The following is a 21,526-nucleotide window of genomic DNA, read 5'->3' as shown; positions in this document are numbered from 1 at the left end:
AATTAGGTTTGAAAAACTACAAAGAGCACATGAGATGGAGACACAGAGAAAGGTATGCTAGGCAGAGAAAAGAGTACATGCAATGCACAGAGGAGGGAAGCAGGATGATGTCTGGGCACCAGGACCAACCACCTAGTTTGCAGAGCCCAGAACAAAATGGAAATGTGGGGCCCCTTGTTTATAAATTATTAAGAATTTCAAACCCTTATAGCAGACCATTAAATCAAATAGCCCTTCTAGGCACGGGGTCTTATGTGAGGACATAGGTTGCATCTCCCTGAAGCCAGACCCGCTGGGCACCATAAATGCTCCAGCACTGCTGGAACAAGAAGTACCTGGGGGCATAAGTACATTAGGAGACAGGAAATGACACTGGGAAGGCCACTGGTGGTCAGATCATTTGCCTGCTTTGCAGCCTGGACTTTGCCCCATAGTTAAAGGAAGCCATATAAAGGTTCTCAGCAGTGAAGCAACCTGATTGGATTAATTTGCAAAAAGATACTAGCGGCACTCCCGTAGGGAGTAGATGGAGGAAAGGAGTGGGGGTGGGGGGCCAGCACAACAGCTGTAGCAATTATATGCGGCCAGAGAGGCTCAAGCCTTGAACTTATGTTTTTCAGTGGGGATGTCTGAGAAACGGGCACATCTTGCAGGAGTTATAACACTCTAGGCGCACAAGGGGTCTGTGAGGAAAGAGGAATGGACCCAAGGCTCAACCAAGGGTTTGGGGTTCAGGAGAGCACAGCATTTGGCTTAGGCCTACCAGACCAACTTAAAGTAGTATTTGATATAATTATCTAGCATCGTTAGTATCAGGGACACCCCCAGTTCTGGAGAAAGCCAATGCACGAACTGCAAGAAATGAAGTTTTTATGTGGATTTCCATTTTTCCAACTCCCACAAGCAAAGAGGCACATGAAGAGTCTATTTATTTGTTTCTTGATCTCCTTCCAGAGAACCATGGTTTTTTGGGTCACTCGAGTTTTCCCATGAAACAGAAAAAGAAATAATCCTTAAACCCTTCCGATGTGATTTCTCAATTGCCAAACTGTTCTCAAGAAGCTTCCTGAGTTCTCTTTGGCTTTCTGGCACTATTTGAATGTGATCTCCAATATAATAAGGATAAAATTAAATAACACATTAGTGCTTTGGAGATGGAAGTTCAATGTAAATATGGCAATATTCGTTTCATTTACACAAAGACGGTAAACATCCAGATCCTGGGAAGCCGACGATGGTTCACACAACTAAATTACTTCTCCTTAACCCTCTAATGGTGTGTTCTATTTAGTTTTCAAGGTTCAGCCCATTTGTAGAATTTCCAATCATGTTAACCTCTCTTTGTCACCTCTCTGCTGATAAAACTTCAGGAATCAGAATATCAACGTACACAAACTTAAATCATCAAAGCATGGACCTGCTCACAAAGCCATCGTTATCTTTTTTTTAAAAGATTTTATTTATTTGAGAAAGAGAATGAGATAGAGAGAGAGATCATGGGGGTCAGAGGGAGAAGCAGACTCCCTGCTGAGCAGGGAGCCCGATGCGGGACTCAATCCCGGGACTCCAGGATCATGACCTGAGCCAAAGGCAGTCGCTCAACCAACTGAGCTACCCAGGCACCCCAAAGCCCTCGTTATCTTTATTAAAAAACTATTTTTAAAAAATGGGAACATTACAGATTGTCCTCGGGCTTACTCTCTGGTTCCAGGGCTCACTGTCACTTTGAAACCGTTTCTTTAATGTGCTAAGTGCCCCTAGACAGGACAGCAGTCATCTAACAACATGCTAAGAATGGGGCAGCTTGGTGTAGCTGGAAGATCATGGGCTTTCATGGGAATGAGGGTTGGTACAGGTGTGATTTGGGGCAGGTTATTTAACCCTCAGTTCCTCTGGGCATGAGGTGGGTTTATATCTGCATTGCGAAGTTAGCGTAGGGCTGAGTGAGCTCTCGGATGTGTATATTAGTGTCCCAAAGCAGACCTTCCATAGAGTGAAGGTTCCTGAGTAGGTTGTGTGTGCCTTTGGTAAGGGAAATTAAACAATACCTGATACCTTTATACTCTCTACCCAATTTTTCTTGCTTGGTTCTGAGAATACCTGAGTGTGTTTCTTCCCTTTGGGTGTAACCAAATGGTAAGATTCCAGCTTCAAAACACCAAAGTCTCTGAGACTGAAATCTGCTCTAGTGGGGTCAGATCCTGAGGCACCACCAGCACTGGGAAATTCAGAATCTTCATTTCCCGAACAACTGGGGAGCTCTCCTTTTTGTCTCAGGAACTGCTTTTTAGCCTTCATATTCAGTACTTACTAGTAATTTCCGCAGAAGTCTTTTCCCACCTCCCTGGCCTCTCCATGTGATCAGATCCCCTGCTATAAACTCTCATAGCAACCTGTAATTGTTTCTTTGTAGAACCCACCACAATTATAATTGATCAATTAATTCTGCAATTAGTTGTTTCAAGTGCATCTCCTTCAACAGAATGTGAACTCTGTCTTGTTCATCACTGTAGACCCAGCTCCTGGGCACACTCTTGCATGTGGTAGGTGCTTAACAACCACGTATGACTAAATAAATGAGAATGAGTGGGGTTGGGCCCTTGTTAACTGATTTGGATAAACACACGTATTATTCACAGACATAAATGATATGAGTTAGTTTGCTTGATTCATATGTGTACTCTTCAAATAAAGCACTCATTTTTATACACAAGGACATTTGTGATTGGTAATCAGTATAGGACACTTACTGAATTGCTTTTTTCGTCACGGGGATGACTTGTGCAGATCTAGCCACTCTCTCTTCCTTAATCATTATTGTGTCCAATGATATATACCTTTCACTTGGTGAGACAAATAATAACCATCTCTCAAAGATGGCATGTGCTCATGTAGTGTGCAAGTGAGGAGGGGAATAGAGATGGGAGAAACACCTTCCAAATCCAGCTGTGGTAGTACCTTTCAGCTTGCCTATAGAAGTTGAGTATGTCTAACAGCGACTTCCTGAAGATGCTCAGCAATGAAGCCAATGAGTGGGTGGTGGGAGAAAGCAATCAACAGTGAAAAATTATCATGTAGAAGGCATTGAACCCACTGACATTAATATTATCCCCCAACTATAGTTGAAGAAACTGAGGTTCACAGATCTTAAGTAAACTTCCCCTGGTCACACAGCTAGGACCCAAAATAAAAATAACTGATAGAGAGTGCAAAGAAATTACTGGAAAAGGGCAAGGAAGAAAATAATAGGGGGCACACAGAATAGTAGGAGCAGCCCAGTCTACACAAGCTAAGGACAACCTCATTTCTCTAAGAAATTACAGTTGCAACCACTAGCTCTGTGACCCATCCTATCTCCCTGATGTCCATCCCACTACTTCTAAAAAGCAAAGCCTCAAGATATGTGGGGTGTAGGAGGCAGGGAAAAGGAAGCCCCACTTTAGAGCCACAAGTATCAGTAATTACCTTAGTAGAGATGAGTTTTCAGACACCTGAAAAAAATATGAGGGTTGTTGGAAGAAAAGGAGGAACACAGGCAAGATCAAGGAAGAGCACTCAAGAGAAAAGGGGGCGGGCACAAAAATCCTCCCACCATCACCATGTTGTTCTACACCAGCCATTCCAAATTACCACCTTTGTGCCTCAGGTATGCAGTGGACACATCACAGACCCATGGTTTGAACGCCACCCAACAGAGATCTGACCCTCACCATGGCCAGTCTCTGAGCTTGGCTTCTTTTGCATATTGATCTGAGAGAAAAAAAAATTAAAATGTTCTACCATCAACTAAGTTGCTCGTGCCAAGACCCAGAGTCATTCCGGACACCTCTCCTCATTTTTTCATCACAGCCAGTCATATGCCAAGGCTCGGTTCTACCTCTGCATATGCCTTAGCTGCACTTCTTTTCCCCTTCCCTCTGCTGCCACCTTCTCTGGGGCCCTTCACACCCCTTTACGCTAGTATCGCACCCTCTAGCCTGGTCTTTCTCTGTCTGACCTTGCCTTCGTCCAAGCCATCCTCTCTCTATCCAAGAGTCAGAACGATGCTTTAAAGATGCAAAATTGACCAGGTCCTTCCCCTGCTTAAAATCCTTCAATGGCTTCCTGTTCTTGGGATAAAATATCAACTCCCTCTGACAACCAACAAGGTCCTGTCTGCAACATCTCCTTGACTAACTTGGCAGCCCCGTCTGCTGCTCCCTCACCCTTGCTTCTCTCATCTCCTCAGGCTCACCAAGCTCCTTCCTCTTTAATCCCTCACTCGTGCCATTCTGTCTGCCTCTAAAACACTGGCTAATATCAGTCTTCCTGACAATACACATTGTGAAGTCCATGAGGTTAGACACCATGTCTATCCTTTTTAGGGACCAGTGTCTATCATTCTGTCTCCAGGGCTTTAGCACAATCCACGGCACATGGTAAAGGGTGAGCAAATATTTGTTGGAAGAGTATTTGTTGACTGTGTAACTGAATAATAGTATCCACTTATTCAGTCCACAAATATTTCTTGAGTCAGTACATTTGCCAGGTAATGTACAGGTTACTGAGGATACAGTGAACAAAATGAACACAGCCCCTGACCTCTTAGAGCTTACAGTCTAGTAGACTTTTCCCCTTTTTCTACTAGAATAAAATAATGGATCTAAGATCTTTTAAAATCTTAGGTGTTATCTTGCTCTTCTCCGAGTTTTCTTGAGTTACGTGATTTAGCTCTTAAATTCTCTCCATGCTTTCTCTCTCTATTATTTTTCTCATCTCCTCACTGACAAGGTAAGATATTTGAATGCAAGGAAATGTTTCAACTTCTTTATTTGATTTTTAGTCCTATCTTAGTCTACAAAGAAATTTCTTTAAAAAAATGTACTTTTTTTTTTAAGATTTTATTTATTAGTGAGAGAGAGAGCGTGCGAGTGCAGACACAAGCAGGGGAAGCAGCAGGCAGAGAGAGAGGGAGAAGCAGGCTCCCCCTTGAGCAAGGAGGCTGACACAGGACTCAATCCCAGGACCCTGAGATCATGACCTGAGCCAAAGGCAGATGCTCTACCAACTGAGCCACCCAGGTGTCCCTGTGCTGTGTTTTTAATTAAAAAGTGGCATGCTCATCTATGATAGAAATCAGAACAGGAGCGCCTGCGTGGCTCAGTCAGTTAAGCGTCTGACTCGTGATTTTGGCTTACGTCATTATCTTAGGGTTGTGAGATCGAGCCCTGCATCAGGCTCAGGGCTGAGTGTGAAGCCTGCTTAAGATTCTGTCTCTCCCTCTTCTTCTGCCTCTCCCCCCTTCCAAAAAAAAATTGAAATCAGAACAGTGGTTGCTTATGGGATGTGGGCATTGACTGGAAGGGGTAAAAGGCAGTTTTCTAGGAAAGTAGTAATGTTATATATCTTGATTAAGGTGATATGATTTTGGGGTTATACCTTGATTGGACTTTATATCTTGATTGGGTTAAATGAGTGTATATAGTGGTCAAAAACTCATCAAATTTTATACTTACACTCTGTGTCTTTCACTGAAAGTAAGTTTTACCTCTACTAAAAAGATTTTTACAAAAGTAACACATGCTTATTTTCTGAAACATTATCAAATAAAAGTAAGCAAAAATAAGACAATTGACATGACCTGTAATCGCATCACTCAAAGAGGAACATGTTTACATAGTGATGTATGTCCCTCCACATCGTTTCATTTTTTACATGCAAATGCACAATATGGATTCATACAGAATGGGAGTGACTCCTCATTTTTTTTTTTAGAAACAGTATATACTAAGAACATACATAAAAGGTTCTTTATCATTACTTCTTAAAGGATTAGTTTCCTAAACTAAGTAAAAATCAGGATCCTAAATTTGTTTCCAAAACTTTTAGAGCCCATTTCCCATCCATCACCATCAACAATGCTTATTGAATGTGAAATGCCATTTCTCAAGAGGTCTCTTGACCGGGAATGATCTTCAGGCTGTGGTGCTAAGATGGCTAAATCCTAACTACTGGACCATCACACTAACAGTACATCTTTAAGCTGGTGCCAGATTTACAATGATTTACTAAGATGTACTAGGAACATTCTAGTGACAAAGTACAATAAACCTCACCTCAGAATTCATTCTTCTGTCCTCCTCAGATTATTAAGCTGTTATAAGATCCAATTGATGGCATGTTACTCTTATATTTATTAATTTGTGTAGATTCTAATTCAGTACAGGGACCCATGTAATTGTATGTCTAGGCTGTTGTGATCTACAGCTCCATAAAATTTACCATGGCAAATCTCACATTTATCTCAGAAATTCAAGCCACATCAAACTTGAGACATAATATTTGAAGTCAACGAAGCCACAGCCCACCGCTAACACTTCCTAAAAATCTATTGCTAAATCTAGTTCACCAAGTAGACATGTGGGAAAATATTCCGGTGGGTCCTTTGTCAGTTTCCCGACAGTGATACATAGACTCCGACAGAAGGAGAATGATTTGAAACTACCCAGAAAATTAGAAGGGTAAGGACTAGAAGCAAAGATCTGTGAGAAAGAGAAATGTCTTTAGCTTTACTCTTCTGGCAAGCGATAAAAGGCAGCTTTAGTGACAGCAGCGGATGGAGATCAAATGACAACTGTGAGTTCATAATGGTCTCCAGCATTCTGGCAAGCACGGGGGCAGGAGGGGAAGTGGGAGGGGTCAGCTTTACTGGTACTACAGGCCAATCTGGCGCACATCAGCGTTATCTGACGTCAGCTAAAACCAGCTCTGAGGCACTGCCCCGGGACCAGCTGCTAGACACTGAAAGCACCCGGCCTGCCTCTCTGTACTCCCGAGCTCCCACCCATAACATTTACAGGACGCTACCAGTTAACTTATGTTCCCTACAGCAGGGAGGACCCAGATGCTGAGGCTGCAGTTGCTGATTTGAAAGGAGGACACAAATACAGGAAGCTTTCAGAGGATAAAAGAAATGTGAGGGTATATTCTACAACTCGAGAAACTCATTGTTCTGTATTAAACACGTGAGCCCGAGGTCACGAGCACACACACACACACACACACACACACACACACACACACACACGAAGGGTTGGAATAACATGAAGCCCAGTTCCTCAGCATGTCTAAAGGACCTCGCTGCGGCTACAAAAACTGCAGAGTGGTCTACGGGGCACAGAGGGAGAAAACTGGGCTCGTGTGTAGTTAGAGCGGGAACACATATATTGGATTCATCTGTGGCTGTATTAAAATGCAGTGGTTCTTCACAGTGTTAGGTGAGGACAGGGAAGTCCAGTACTTTTACCCTCAGCAATGATGCCCCAAATGTGAGAGAAAAGGGAGATGCAATATTTTACTTGGATGAAGGAATTAGGAACGAAGAAAATTAGAGTGGGAATTGGAAAATGGGTGCTGTATAATTAACATGTACGACATTCTATGCACTGTGCATTGTAAATGCTGTACGTGTAGTATCTCATTTCCTTGTCACAACAAACTTGTGAGATGGGTATCATTATTACTCAGGAAAGAGACCAGAGTGGGTGGCTGATTTGTCCAAGCCTGGCTCTGCAGCCTGCATTCTGAATACAATGCTCTGACGCTCCATGAACTATAGCTGTTCTAGACAAAGATGCTCTATGGCTAAGAAGGTGGGGTCTGGACTCCCCCAGATGTGCATTTGCATTCTCGCTCTGCCACTTAGCTGTGGGGCCTTGGAGCTAGTAAGTAGCTTCCCCTCTCCAAGAGGCCCTATAGCTTCTTCAGCAATAAAATGAAGATAACCGTAGCCTCAAAGAGGGTCGTGACAGCCAAGTGATGTCATATAAATAAAAATCTTATCCTAGCCCCAAGTGCATGATAAGCATTTAACAAATTTGCTGTTTTTATTAATAAATCACAAGTCGAGTTAGAAACGTTCTGAAACATCCCTGTGTAACTCGCTGTTACACACAGATTTCAGAAGAAAATCTTCCAAAGGGATACACATAGGTTGAAATTTTGACTTCTCAGACTCCTGGAAATTGTGCTAATAAGTGTTTTAGATTAAACATTAGGCTATTTTTATAAATAAAAACTTAGAAAAGAGTGACAGGGACATGTCATGGATGATAAGAAGTAACTTGAGAAAAAGTAAATTGCAGAGTACTGGCAAAGCCCCATGTTTATGGGCTCTCCGCAGCCAGAACCAAAGAAATCAGGATTTACATTGTGGTTGGATTTAAGGTGGATGTAGCTTTGGGATCACAGATGGACTTGTTTTCATAGTTTATGTAAAAGATATAAATCCAAACTTATAAAATGGAGTAGAGGGTCCAGTTGCCAGGGATAATGAGAGACACGCCAAATTAACCAAACTTAATTCAAATGGTCATTAAGCAATGACCCCACCTGGTTTTCCGTCGTTTTACCATCTGTTGTAGCTGTTTCTTCTCAGATGGGCGAGTTCCCACCAGCTCCCAGGTGTGACCTGTTTATTAAGACACAGTGCCAAACCATACCCCGTAGCATTTGGTAACCAGGCCATGTATTAAGGTTACTAAGGCAAGTTGTAACATAATTTCAACTAACTTATTGAAATGGATTGAAATTTTCAAAAATTGATATCAAAACAGAAGAATCCAAATGTGTTTTTGATTCTTGGCACAGATTATTTGGTGATTAAATTGTTAAGGCCCAGAAAAAAACGTTTTTGTGATAAAGTAAGATAGAAGTTTTTCAGTGGCTGTGAAAATTATAAAATAATTATAGAATAACAAATTATTAAGCAAAAAAAAATGTTACAGCTGGAAGTGTCTTATAGGACAAACGTTTTAGTTTCCAACTGTGACCAACGTGTGTCTCAGAGATTATGGGTTGAGTTGGGGGGAGGCGGATGATAGGAGGCCGAAATCTGCAGAACTCTGCCTCCCCTACCCCATCCTATCTGGCCGCTACAGCCAGAACACTTCTGCTTTTGTCTATCTGTATGTAAGGATTATGTCTACTATTTATTTTGGGGAGAGAGAATTCTAAAAAAAGAATTTTAAAAATAGTTGACAAATGGGGAAACTGAGGTATGGAGCAGGTGAGCAGCCTGCCTAATATGCGTCATTCAAGCCACACTCTTGAAAGGACATCAAATTAGATTTGTGTTGGCTGTGCATGCAAAGTAGCCACATAAATCTTAATTTTACAGCATTATTTCAAAACTTCCCTAACATACAGATATAAAATATAATCATATGAATCTATAAACAGGCATTCTTGTATCTGATGGTGATGTTTTCCTAGAATAGGGAGGGACGGCTTGCCAAGGGTGATGTTTCAGCTGAGAAAGCAAAATTTCTGACACATTTCTGCTTAGTGGTCAGCGATACTAATATGCCCTCCCCCTCCTATATCTTAAGGGCATGAGCTAGAACATATGGCAAAAATCCTTATAGGTCAACAACAGAATGTTAAACACAATCCATCACTTTGCCACAAACTGATATGGTCCACAGAGCACAGGAGTAAAGTGTTCATAATGGGCAGCCAGATAACAGTCTGCTCACCACATTCTTTGGTTGCTAAAAATGAGGCTACTTTGGACCTTTACAGTATAAAGTCAAACAGTAGCCAGACAGAGTACTGTCAGACATCCTCCAAGACCAGCCATCCAGAAATGGGCGCTTTAAAAGACCGTGTCCTAGACCCTCTTGGAAAGATCAGTCTTACAGGGTGTAATCGTAAATTATCTTGTTTAATACCTTCCAGACCTTGAGACTGACATGTCATTGCCAAAGTAAAAGAGAACCAAAGAGAAATGTAAAAATGTATATTATTCACAGAACAGATCTTACAAGCAATTTCAATTTATAACTCTACTGGCAACAATTTTCAGTGAATAGAGATTTAATGCTTACAAACAAGCACTGAAGCCAAAGAAAAAGGGCAAAGTTCAAACAGTAAAGAATGCTCTTATTTTCTTTACCCCTTATTTCTTTTGTTTGCAGTGTCCTAAATATTATTCAGTTTCTCTAATTTCATCTCCATTGTGTTCCTTGTATGTTGTTTCTATAACAAGACACCCCATCTTTGCCCTTTTAAATCTCCCACTTCAAAACTCACCTTCATAAAACCTTTCAAGGTCGTTTTCCTCATCATTATAATCTCTTTATGCTACATTAAAAGAACAAGACTTGAAGCTTGGCAATTAAGCACCTTTTAATCTACTGGGTTTTATATGTATATACAGTACAGACTGGTAGAGGTCACAAATTCTCAGTTTACAAAATGAACCAGTTTATAGCTCTTGAAGAAAATATTTTAAAAATTGGCAGGTTGGGGGTGGAGGAAGTATGTAGAAGAATATAGAATGTAGATAAAGGTGCATAATAATCTATAGTTAAAAAATACAACCAACAAAAATAGTGTTCAATCAAGACATCTTCCTTTCCAATATACAAGAAGAGACCAAAAGTTTATTTATAGCTTTATGTTCTAGTTCATTAATTACACCTTTAAATCTTCACAACTTACTCATTCAACAATGTTTGATTTAATATTTATTGAGGGTCCACTCTGTGCCAGGCACTATTCTAACCACTTAGGGATCAACCAGTGAACAAAACAAATCTTACTGCATTGAATTTGTACTGTGGGAGTAGAGTAAGCTGAGGGGGTAGCTAGGTAATAGACAACATATAGAAGTAAGGCAAGGAAAACAAAAGCAGAAATGAACTATTGGGACTTCATCAAGATAAAAAGCTTCTGCACGGTGAAGGAAACAATTAGCCAAACTAAAAGGCAACCTATGGAATGGGAGAAGATATTTGCAAATGACATACCAGGTAAAGGGCTAGTATCCAAAATCGACAAAGAACTTATCAAACTCAACACCCAAAAAAAAAAAATCCAGTCCAAAGATGGGCAGAAGACATGAACAGACATTTCTCCAAAGAAGACATGCAAATGGCTAACAGAGACATGAAAAAATGCTCAACATCACTCAGCATCAGGGAAATACAAATCAAAACCACAAGGAGATACCGGTCAGAATGGCTAAAATTAACAAGTCAGGAAGCAACAGATGTTGGCGAGGATGCGGAGAAAGGAGAACCCTCTTACACTGTTGGTGGGAATGCAAACTGGTGCAGCCACTCTGGAGAATAGTATGGAGGTTCCTCAAAAAGTGAAAAATAGAACTACCCTGTGACCCAGCAACTGCTCTACTAGGTATTTATCCAAAGGATATAAAAGTAGTGATTCGAAGGGGTACATGCACCTCAATGCTTATGGCAGCAATGTCCACAATAGCCAAACTATGGGAAGAGCCCAAGATGGCCATCTACTGATGAATGGATAAAGAAGATGTGATATATATATATAATAGAATATTACTCAGCCACCAAAAAGAATGAAATCTTGCCATTTGCAATGACGCGGATAGAACTAGAGTTATTATGCTAATTGAAATAAGTCAGCCAGAGAAAGATGAATACCACACTCGTATGATTTCACTCATAAGAAACAAAACAGATGAACATAGGGGAAGGGAAGGAAAAATAAAATAAGATAAAAATGGAGAGGGAGGCAAACCACAAGAGACTCTTAACTATATATAGGGAAAAAACTGAGGGTTGCTGGAGGGGAGCTGGGTGGGGGGATGGGGTAATTGGGTGATGGACATTAAGGAGGGCAATTGATGTAATGAGCACTGGCTGTTATATGCAACTGATGAATCCTAAATTCTACCCCTGAAGCTAATAATACACTATATGTTAACTAACTTGAATTTAAATAAAATCAATCTATCTATCTGTCAGAAAGTGACCAATGATATAATTTGTTAAAGAGAGAGGGAACAGGATTTAGGAGATCAGTAATGCTGATCAAGTATTGCTACTTGAATGGTCAAGGCAGGCCTCATTAAGAAGGGGACCTGAGGGGAGTGAGCAATGTGGTTATCAGGAGAAAGAATATCCCAGGCAGGCAGGCTGTATAAAGGCCCTGAGGCAAAAGGAAGGTCAGCATGGCCAGAGGGGGATGAGCATGAAAGAGAGTAGTAAAAGATGAGATTGGAGTAGGGATATGATATATTTTTTTAATGACTCAAGCTTTATTGAGATATAATTCACATTCCATATAGTTCACCCTACATATACTATTTAGTTGTTTTTAATATATTAATAGAGTTGTGCAAAATTATCACTACCATCAGTATGAGAACATTTTTATCATGGTGAACAGATTTTGGAGGTTCTTTTAAGCCATAGTAAGACTTCAGGTTTTACTCTCAGTGAGAAAAGGGTCTATTATAAGTTTGGGCCAGAGAATTGACTGTGATTTGGCTTGCTATTTATAGAATCACTCTGGCTGCTGGATGTGAGCAGAGGAAGGGCAAAACCAGAGAGAGAGATCAGTTGTTGCAGTGATCCAGATGGAAGATGATGGTGGTAGTGGTGGCAGCCCTGAGAAATGGTTGAATTATTTTGCATTTTGAGGTAAGATGATAGGATTTGCGGATGGACTGGATGTGGGTTGTGAAGGAAAGAAGTCAAGGATGACACCACGGCTTGAAGGCTGAACAATGGGAAGGATGGAATTGCCATTGACCTATAGGAGGATAATCAGAAGGTCAATTTGTGTCATTTTGAGATGCTTATTGTATACTGAGACGGAGATGATGAGTAAGCCTGAGGTTCAAGAATGATGACTGGCCATATTGGAAGTATATGTGGGAGTCATCAGCATATAAATGTTTAAAGCCATGGATGAGGTCACCAAAAGAGTGAGTATAGACAGAGAAGAGAAGAGGTCCAAGGACTGAGCTATTAAGAGATAGGAAGAAGAAAACTTTGCAGTGAAGTGATGGGTGAAAAGAATTATCTCTTCTCTTTCAGAGACAGAAAATTCAGAAACCTTTTCAAGGTACCAGAACAAACTGCCGTTGGTCAGTTACCACCTCAGACCACCTACCTTCCTCACCAATGATTGGTCTACCATTTAGAGACATTCACAGAGGGACCATTGCTACTATAATAGAAGCCTTCTGACATTACTTGACTCAGTGTGGAGGTGAGGAACGAGGTGAGGGGGTCCTTGAAAAAATATTCTAGTGAGTCTTTTCATTTGACACCTCAACTGGCTTGCTCTTGCATGGCTGGTGACATGGGAACAGCTGATGTCAACACAAGGTGTTGGGTGTAAGGCTCAAAGCAGCAGGCATGACTCCACTCCCATGAGTATTAATAACTGAAGAGAATTTGCATAAGGTAAGGATTTATTGAACACACAAGATGGCATTAAGGGGATTGTATTAGGTTTTGATGCCATGTCACAAATTCCCAAAACTTAGTGGTTTAAAACAACACTCATTTATTATTTCACAGTTTCTGCAGGTCAGAAGTTCAGGCATGGCTCAGTTTGACTTTCTTCTCAGAATCTTACAAGGCTAAAATCAGTGTTACTCAGGTCTACATTCTCCTCTGAAGATCGACTAGGGATGGATCCATTTCTAAACTCCCTCAGGTTGTTGGCAAAATTAATTAGCTTGCCACTGTAGAATTCATGAAAATTGCTTCTTCAAGACCAGTGATGGAGAATCTCTGATGCTTCTAGTCTCTCTTCAGAGAAGGCCTAAGCCCTCTTCTAAGGGCTCATGTGATTAGGTCAGGCCCACCTAGCATAATCTCCCTTTCCATTAGCTTAAAGTCAGCTGATTAGGGACCTAATTACATTTGCAAAATCCTTTCACTTTTGCCATAGAATGTAATATATTTGTGGATGTGATAGCCCAACACCATTGCCATATTCAGTTGGTTAGAAACAAGGCATAGGTTCTGTCCATATTCAAGGGAAGAGGATTATACAGAGCTTCACACCAGGGGTTAGAGATCATTGAGGTCATCTTAAAATTTGCTTACCACAGTGATGGTCCAAGAAGCTAAACATTTATGTTAAATTCAAATGGAAATATTGACCTAAAAATACAACACATTTTTAGGTGACAGTAAATTTTGGCTGAAAATCTTCTCTGGGAAAAAAAATGAAGAAAATCCACAGCCTGCCTTTAGAAACTAGCTTCACCAGACTTACACAAAAAATATATCAGAAACCTTATGATTTTTAATAATAAAATATAATAGCTCTATAGTTATATTTATAGAACTATGTCATAGTCTAATTGATCTCCTTTAATATAAATAATGATCTAATAATGAAATAATAAGAATCTTATTTCTTTTGGATGTTAAAGGATTTTGAAAAAAAAAAGTTTTGAAGAAAAAAGGTATTCTATACTATAGAACCAGTAGTTGGTATACATGTATGATAAAAGTGAAGAAAATTTCAAAAAGACTCTTAAACACAAAGTAGGTAGCAGTACTATTAACTATTCTTGAGTACATACTTTCATCTGATTTCTGAATATAATCATCTGGCATCCTTACAAATATTATTATAGGTCATTCCAGTCCTGTGCAGTTGAAGTCCTAGGAGCTACTTGGGGGAGTTTTTAAAATGATTTCACATATTAGAGTTATTTTTAAAAATACATATACAGGGGTGCCTGGGTGGCTCAGCCGTTTGGGCATCTGCCTTCAGCTCAGGTCATGATCCAGGAATCCTGAGATCAAGCCCCACATCGGGCTCCTTGCTCAGCGGGTAGTCTGCTTCTCCCTCTGCCCTTCACCTTGCTGGTGTTCTCTCTCTCTCTCTCACTCTCTCTCAAATAAATAAATAATCTTAAAAAACAAAAACAATATGTATACATACACGTTCTATCCTGATCTAGGGAAATTCCTCTGATCTATCATTGGATAGCAACATCCTCCAGGACTAATAAGTGTTTATGAAATCATCTGTGATCATCCTAACATATAACTGTAATCTAACTGTAGTGAAATGGCAGCTTCTAGTTTCAGCCAAGAGGACCACTTTGGAAGATAATCACTGATGAAACATTCTAGGTAGCTCAGCAATGAGGTGAAATGATGTAACATATCTGAGTCAGAAAGTATGACAAGTGAGTATTTTGGAATACTGGAAAGCTAGGCTTATCTCACAGAGAACAACCCCACAACACTTGAACAAATTGCCTTCTAATGAGGCCAAATATAGCATGCAGTATAGTTTTTGAGTGAGGGACTAGGCCTATATTAAGAAATAACCACATTATACGACATTTTCATTGTATATAGTTGACTTGGGTGAGGCATTATTAGGTCCGTGCTTCATTTGAATTGGCGTAAACAATACACGGGTTCTACTGTCCTACAGCTTCCGTTCAGATGACTAAAGTCATGGGACTTTCAGCATAGCTAGCTGATGACAGTGCACACTATTTTGTCCCAAAATTCCTGTCCAAGCATGGGCATACCAATTAGATGGCAAGCACTTTAAAGGCAAAGGATCAGGAATTGTATAGTTCTTGTATTGCATAGTATGTAGTATGACATCAAATAAATTTTTTTGAATTAAAGTTACAGGTGTAATATCTTGGAGAAGTTTCATGCACTGCACAGGACTGCAGGATCCTGAGATCTCGTTCAGCTCTTGGGTTCTATTCAACTTGATAAACATTGACTGTTTTTCTATTAAATGCTGAAATTGTATGAGATGCTGAGAACACTAAGTTCATGAAGTCATAGTCCCTGTTATCAAGAAATTCACACAATTCCCTAATTCTTTGTGAGCCTGCTGTGATCACACTTTCTTCCAAAGAACCTGTAAGAAATACCTAGTGATAGAACCTTGGAGTTTCACAGAACACAGTTCAACAATTTCCAAATGATAACTCAGGCCATGTTGTATAATTCGGGTTTTGTTTGCACAACCAAAAGTATTTCAGCACCCACCGAAATTTCAGTTTTAAGGAATTCTTTAACAAAGGCATCACATGTTAGGATTTAGGGCACAGATATGAAATACATATGCACCCTTGGGTAAATTATCCATTGGCCATGACCATTCCTTTACTCAAACATTGCCCCTTGCTGACAAAGCAGTTAGGGATTAAGTGCAAAATGTCAGCTCAAATAAATGAGCCAGAAAACCAACATATCACTTTTCTTTTCCACTAAATTAAGATCAAGAGAGCTGGAGAATATTTTGTCTAGAATGATACAAACATGCAGGTGCAAAAACTCCTATGTACCTTTGCAAAAAATTACTTCTCTGACCTCTGGCTATATGGAGACCTTAATAATGCAAGCACGGTTTTGAATGAGAGCGTATGGGAGGCATTTTCACCACTTTTGGTGACTTCAAGAGGTTTAAGACATGTTTTTGCATTTATTGCATATATTCAAAAAACAAAGGTGAGAACTTTCAACTTATTAAAAGTCTGTACATTGAAGTTTGCTTTTCAAAAATGTGTAACTTCTGCTTGCTTTCCACCCACAGGTTGCCATTATCTCAAAGGTGAAATTTTAGCATATGACTAAAAGGTCCTATAGCTGCAGCTTCATGATTCAGCATCTAACATCAATAATTCACAGTGAGATCATAGGCTCTCTGTGGAAGGTAGTGACTTACTTGCCTTATGAAAGGAAGCTTAGGGCATATTGAGAGTATTTTGAATTTAGACGTGTGTGGGTGTCAGACATTTGTCTCTTAGCTGGTGCAGTGCTGAAGGATCCTCCTCTGGGAAAAGCTCTCAGAAAGGTGAATTTGGGTTGCAAGGCTAGGATACACACATGTGGTAACCAGCTCCTCCTGAACATGGTTTTCCAGAGTTAATCTGGGCAGGTGGGAAGCCTTTCTGCTTTCTGTGGAAAAGATTCCAACTTGGTTCCGTGCCATCACCAAACACAAATGTGTTGATTTTTCTTTTTTGAGCTTCCAACCCTTGCAACCTTCCAAAAATAAATCAAACCAGCCATCAGGGCACCGAAATAATACTACTACTAATAAGCAGCTTTGCCTAGACTTACATAAACAACACTTCTGAGGTAAACTTTGCCCCAGAGGTCTGAAACACTCTTTTTATGTAACCTGCTTACTAATAATTACTAGACTTGGGTGCATTAGCCCTGGAAAGAGATTTTAATAGCAACCCCTAAAAACAAAAGACATGAAACGACAATTTAAAAAAAATGTGCACCAACTAGAAAAACACTTGGCAGCCTGCTCCGGCCTCAAGTGGAAGACACCCCCTCTCCCCCGCCACTGCAAAGAACCCCCCACCCTCCTACCAGTCCCTCCAACAGGATGAGAGAGTACGCTCCGGACCCCGCCCTACCCGATCGCTGCACCGCCCCCGCCCCCGAAGCTCGCCTACCGCGTGGCTCCACCCCCTTCCGCTCCTCTCCCCACGGTTCCAAGGGCTGGGGTCAAATTGTCGGAGCAGGCTGATTTGCATAGCCCAATGGCTGTGCGTATGCAAATGAGGCGGGTGGTGGTTGGCTGGAGGTTAGCACGATAACTCCGGCGAGCGGGGCCTTTGTCCTTCAGTGGCTGTGAGGCAGCTGCCGGTGGAGAGGCTAGGGGTTGGGAGCGGGCGAGCGAGTGGGGCGGGAGGGACGGACGGCGCTGCGGCGGCAGGCGCTGGAGGAGCCTGTGAGGGAGTGCAGAGGGCAGGGGCCCGAGCGCCCACAGTGGCAGGAGCAGCCCGCACGCCGCTCTCTCTCTGTGGGGGACCCGCAGTTGCAATATGACTTTGGAGGAATTCTCGGCTGGAGAGCAGAAGACAGAAAGGTAAGGCGGCCGGAGCCTCTCCCCGAACTCTTCTCATCCACTGCGCGCCCAGTGCGTCCAGGCTGTGCAAGGTTTGCCGGGGAGCGAGCGGTTAAAAGTTTGCAGGGGCACCTCCCGCCGGTCTCTTTTGGAGACCCTCCCAGAGGCGCCAGTGGACGGAAGGAGGGTGCCCCCAACCCGGCTGGGCCGCTCTGGCCTTGGCAAAGGGCAGAAGGGACCGTCCCTGCCCGTGCGGCTCCTGCGGCTGGCAGCCTGTGGCTGCGCCCAGCGTCAGGGACTGGCAGCGCCCTCGGGGGAGGGTGGCGGGTGGCCCTCTCGGGGCTTTTCGCAGGCCTCCCGGCCTCTGGGCGTGCGAGGGGTCACGGGGTGTGTGTGTGTGTGCGCGCGCGCGCGCGCGGGGTCACGGGTGTGTGTGGGGGGGCGTGTGTGACAGGGCCGGGGGTCACGGGTGTGTGTGTGTGTGTGTGTGTGTGTGTGTGTGTGTGTGTGAGTGACAGGGCCAAGGGAGGCTTGGGGTTTGCAGAAAGCCGAGAGGCGCGGTGGCGCACGAACTCGGGAGGGAGGGTCGCGGTGCCAGGTGAGGGGGCGGCGATGGCCCCGAAGGGACCTGGGCTGACGGGACCCCCTTGCTCCCGCTCGCCTGTAGGATGGATAAGGTGGGGGATGCCCTCGAGGAAGTGCTCAGCAAAGCCCTGAGTCAGCGCACCATCACCGTCGGGGTGTACGAGGCGGCCAAGCTGCTCAACGTGTAAGTGGGGCCCTCGCGAGTCCCCGGTGGCACCCCTTCCCGCCCCAGCCCGGAGGCGACCTCGCGGAGCGCCCCCTCGCACTGCCGCGCAGCTTCCTGCGGCTTCCCATCTGCCCCGCGGCCGCCTGCCCTGGAGGGAGAGCGAGCTGGCCGGGGCGCGACCCCGGGGCCCTGGCGGGTGTTGCGGGCGTCCACGCGGACGAGTGGTGCGTCTGCGCTCACCCGCCCCTCCCGCTGCCCTCAGCGACCCCGATAACGTGGTGCTGTGTCTGCTGGCGGCGGACGAGGACGACGACAGGGATGTGGCTCTGCAGATCCACTTCACCCTGATCCAGGCGTTCTGCTGCGAGAACGACATCAACATCCTGCGCGTCAGCAACCCGGGCCGACTGGCCGAGCTCCTGCTCCTGGAGACCGACGCCAGCCCAGCCGGGAGCGAGGGCGCCGAGCAGCCCCCGGACCTGCACTGCGTCCTGGTGACGGTAAGCGAGGGCGGGCTGCGGGCCGGTCGGAGTTGGAGTCCTGGAGGGAAGTGAGCGACGGTTGAGAGTCGCCTGACTGCAGATCTGGAATGAGGGGGAGGGCAAGAGCGTGGCTGCCCATGCCCCATTAGAGCGTGTGGCTGGACTTTCAGCCAAGATGTGCTGGTTTCATCATCAGGATTTTCTCTGGTACAGAACATGTCTAAGCACGTTGGAGGCTGCCAGCAGCGGAAGAGATCCTTGTGAGTCAGCACTGTCAGCCCAGCTACTCCCTACCTACATCTGCACTACCTTCCGTGACTAATTCCTTTAGTAGGGCAGATTAGATAAAGCCAAATAAATTCCTGGCTCACCCTCATTAAGGAGTCAGCTTCATTCTCCACGACTCAAAGTTAAAAATAGAAATGGTGTAGGAGACAGACCTTATTAATTCCCTAGAAATACATTAAGAGGATGGAGTGGGAATTTTTTCTTTGCAATCGTGCCTTTTTTTACGGGACACTTTTTCCCTGATAAAAACCTTTGGTAGGTAGATAACTTGTGTCTCCAGAGGTAAATATGATAGCTTTGTCTTTTACATTTTATTAACTTTTTGGCTGGTCTAGTTAAGTGGCAGCCCCAATCATTTTGCTACTCCTGAAAATTACTACTGTGTCTTCTGGGAGGATATCAGGTGGCAATTCTTGTTAACTGTTATGCAGCTCTCATTTCATAGTACACAGAGTATGGAAATACTTCTCAGAGCTGTTTCACTCAGGTCTCTCCCACAGAACAAGGCTGGTGAATGATACTCTTGTGCAAAACTAAATAAGTATCATGCAAACATATGTATATGGTTCAGAGGGTTGCATGTGATCGTACTTTGCAGAGTATGGTTTAGTGGAGAATTACCCTTAATGATTCTGCAGGAAACCAACTACCAAAAGAAAGTTTATTTTTTATGGTTGTAACTGGTCTCTATGTCACACAGCTAAAGTATAGAATGTTCAAGTTGTCTTTCCCTCGACATGAGTATCATTATTAACAGATGCTGATTTTTTTTTAAATAGTAAATTTATTTTTATCAATGTCTCCAGAATCCACATTCATCGCAGTGGAAGGATCCTGCCTTAAGTCAACTTATTTGTTTTTGCCGGGAAAGTCGCTACATGGATCAGTGGGTTCCAGTGATTAATCTCCCTGAACGGTGATGGCATCTGAATGAAAATAACTGAACCAAATTGCACTGAAGTTTTGAAATACCTTTGTAGTTACTCAAGCAGTTACTCCCTACACTGATGCAAGGATTACAGAAACTGATGTCAAGGGGCTGAGTGAGTTCAACTACATGTTCCTGGGTCCGGAGCTAGATGACTTTGCAGATGGAAAGAGGTGAAAATGAAGAAGCTGTGTTGAAACAAATACAAGTCAAAAGGAACAAAAAATTACAAAGAACCACGCAGGAAGGAAAACAAACTATGTATTAATTTAGGATGGTTGAGTTACATTTAAATAAACCAAATGTGCTTTGTTAAAGTTCAAATGTGCTGCAGTAGTTTGGGTATTTTTGGTTTATGTGCCCTCAAGTAAAAGAAAAGCAGAAAGGGTTAATCATATTTTAAAACCATATTTTATTGTATTTTGATGAGATGTTAAATTCTCAAAGTTTTATTATAAATTGTACTAAGTTATTTTATGACATGAAAATTTATTTATGCTATAAATTTTTTGAAACACAATACCTACAATAAACTGGTATGGAATAATTGCATTATTTCTTAATGTGTGCTTTTGTTTCTTTTAACTTGGAATGTATTTTAAACAAGTTTTTTTATATGGAAAAATTAAAACCCTTCTGAAATCATGTATCTATAGTATAAGTGTCTCTCTCTCTGTATAGATAGAGATCTGTGTGTGTTATGTACAAATGTATATTTTTTCCGCTTTTACACATTTGGGCTGGACATGGCATAATTTTATTTCTTAGTCTTTATTTAACAGACTTTACTGGCGCCCTACTCTACATTATGTCCAAAGTCTAAAAACCAAAGGTGATTTAAGAGAAGTTGGGGTTGCAGTTAGGGGAAAGACGTGTTCAAGATTACACTTGCAAAATTGGAATAATTATCATTCAGTGACATGTTATAGTAAGTATATATGCAAAATGTTAAGGAAGCAGAGAGAAGGTGACCAAAGTAACCTGCAAGAGCTGAGACGTTTTTACGGTGGAGAGGTCATTTTATGTGGGTCCTAAAACTCGAGTTTCATTTCCCCAACTAGAGAGGAAAAGAATGTTGCTGGCAGTGGCCCTGGTTTGTGCAGAGGTGTGGTTACCTGAAAGAGCAAACCCGGTTCAGGGAACAAAGATTCCATGTGCCTCTGGTGTGGAAGAGAAGGGGGAGAGAAGGTGGAAAAAGGGGGTGGGGATTAGGCCCAGACTCTGAAGGGCATTCGGTGTCACCCTCAGGCATTTGGGCTTCCTTCTGTAAACTCGGGGGATTCTGCAAAGGCCTTCACACGGGGAGTGACGTGATCAGTGTTCTGGGAAGATAACACGGGACTGTGAAAGAGAGGTTATTAGGATAAGAGGCTGGAGGTAACGCCAATCAGGAAGTGACTGGACCAGTCCAAGGCTGTGCAGTTTGCAGAACCGTGTTTAAGGAACAAACAGGGAAGT

General features: G+C 42.6%; 1 protein-coding gene across 1 annotated transcript; it reads left to right on the top strand.

Moving 5' to 3' along the window:
• Positions 1–17,407: 17,407 nt before the first annotated feature.
• GADD45A (growth arrest and DNA damage inducible alpha) lies at positions 17,408–20,620 on the top strand. The gene is made up of 4 exons (XM_028102557.2): positions 17,408–17,640; positions 18,287–18,388; positions 18,633–18,870; positions 19,947–20,620. The coding sequence occupies exons 1-4, from the start codon at positions 17,597–17,599 to the stop codon at positions 20,058–20,060; spliced, it is 498 nt and encodes a 165-aa protein (XP_027958358.1). The 5' UTR covers positions 17,408–17,596; the 3' UTR covers positions 20,061–20,620.
• Positions 20,621–21,526: the final 906 nt, after the last annotated feature.

This window comes from Eumetopias jubatus, unplaced genomic scaffold (assembly GCF_037043125.1).
Source record: "Eumetopias jubatus isolate StellerSeaLion01/CBP00866 unplaced genomic scaffold, mEumJub1_p1.0 scaffold_4, whole genome shotgun sequence".
Lineage (NCBI taxonomy): Eukaryota > Metazoa > Chordata > Mammalia > Carnivora > Otariidae > Eumetopias > Eumetopias jubatus.
The sequence above is the reverse complement of the archived record's forward strand: the minus strand, read 5'-3'. Positions and strand labels throughout refer to the sequence as shown.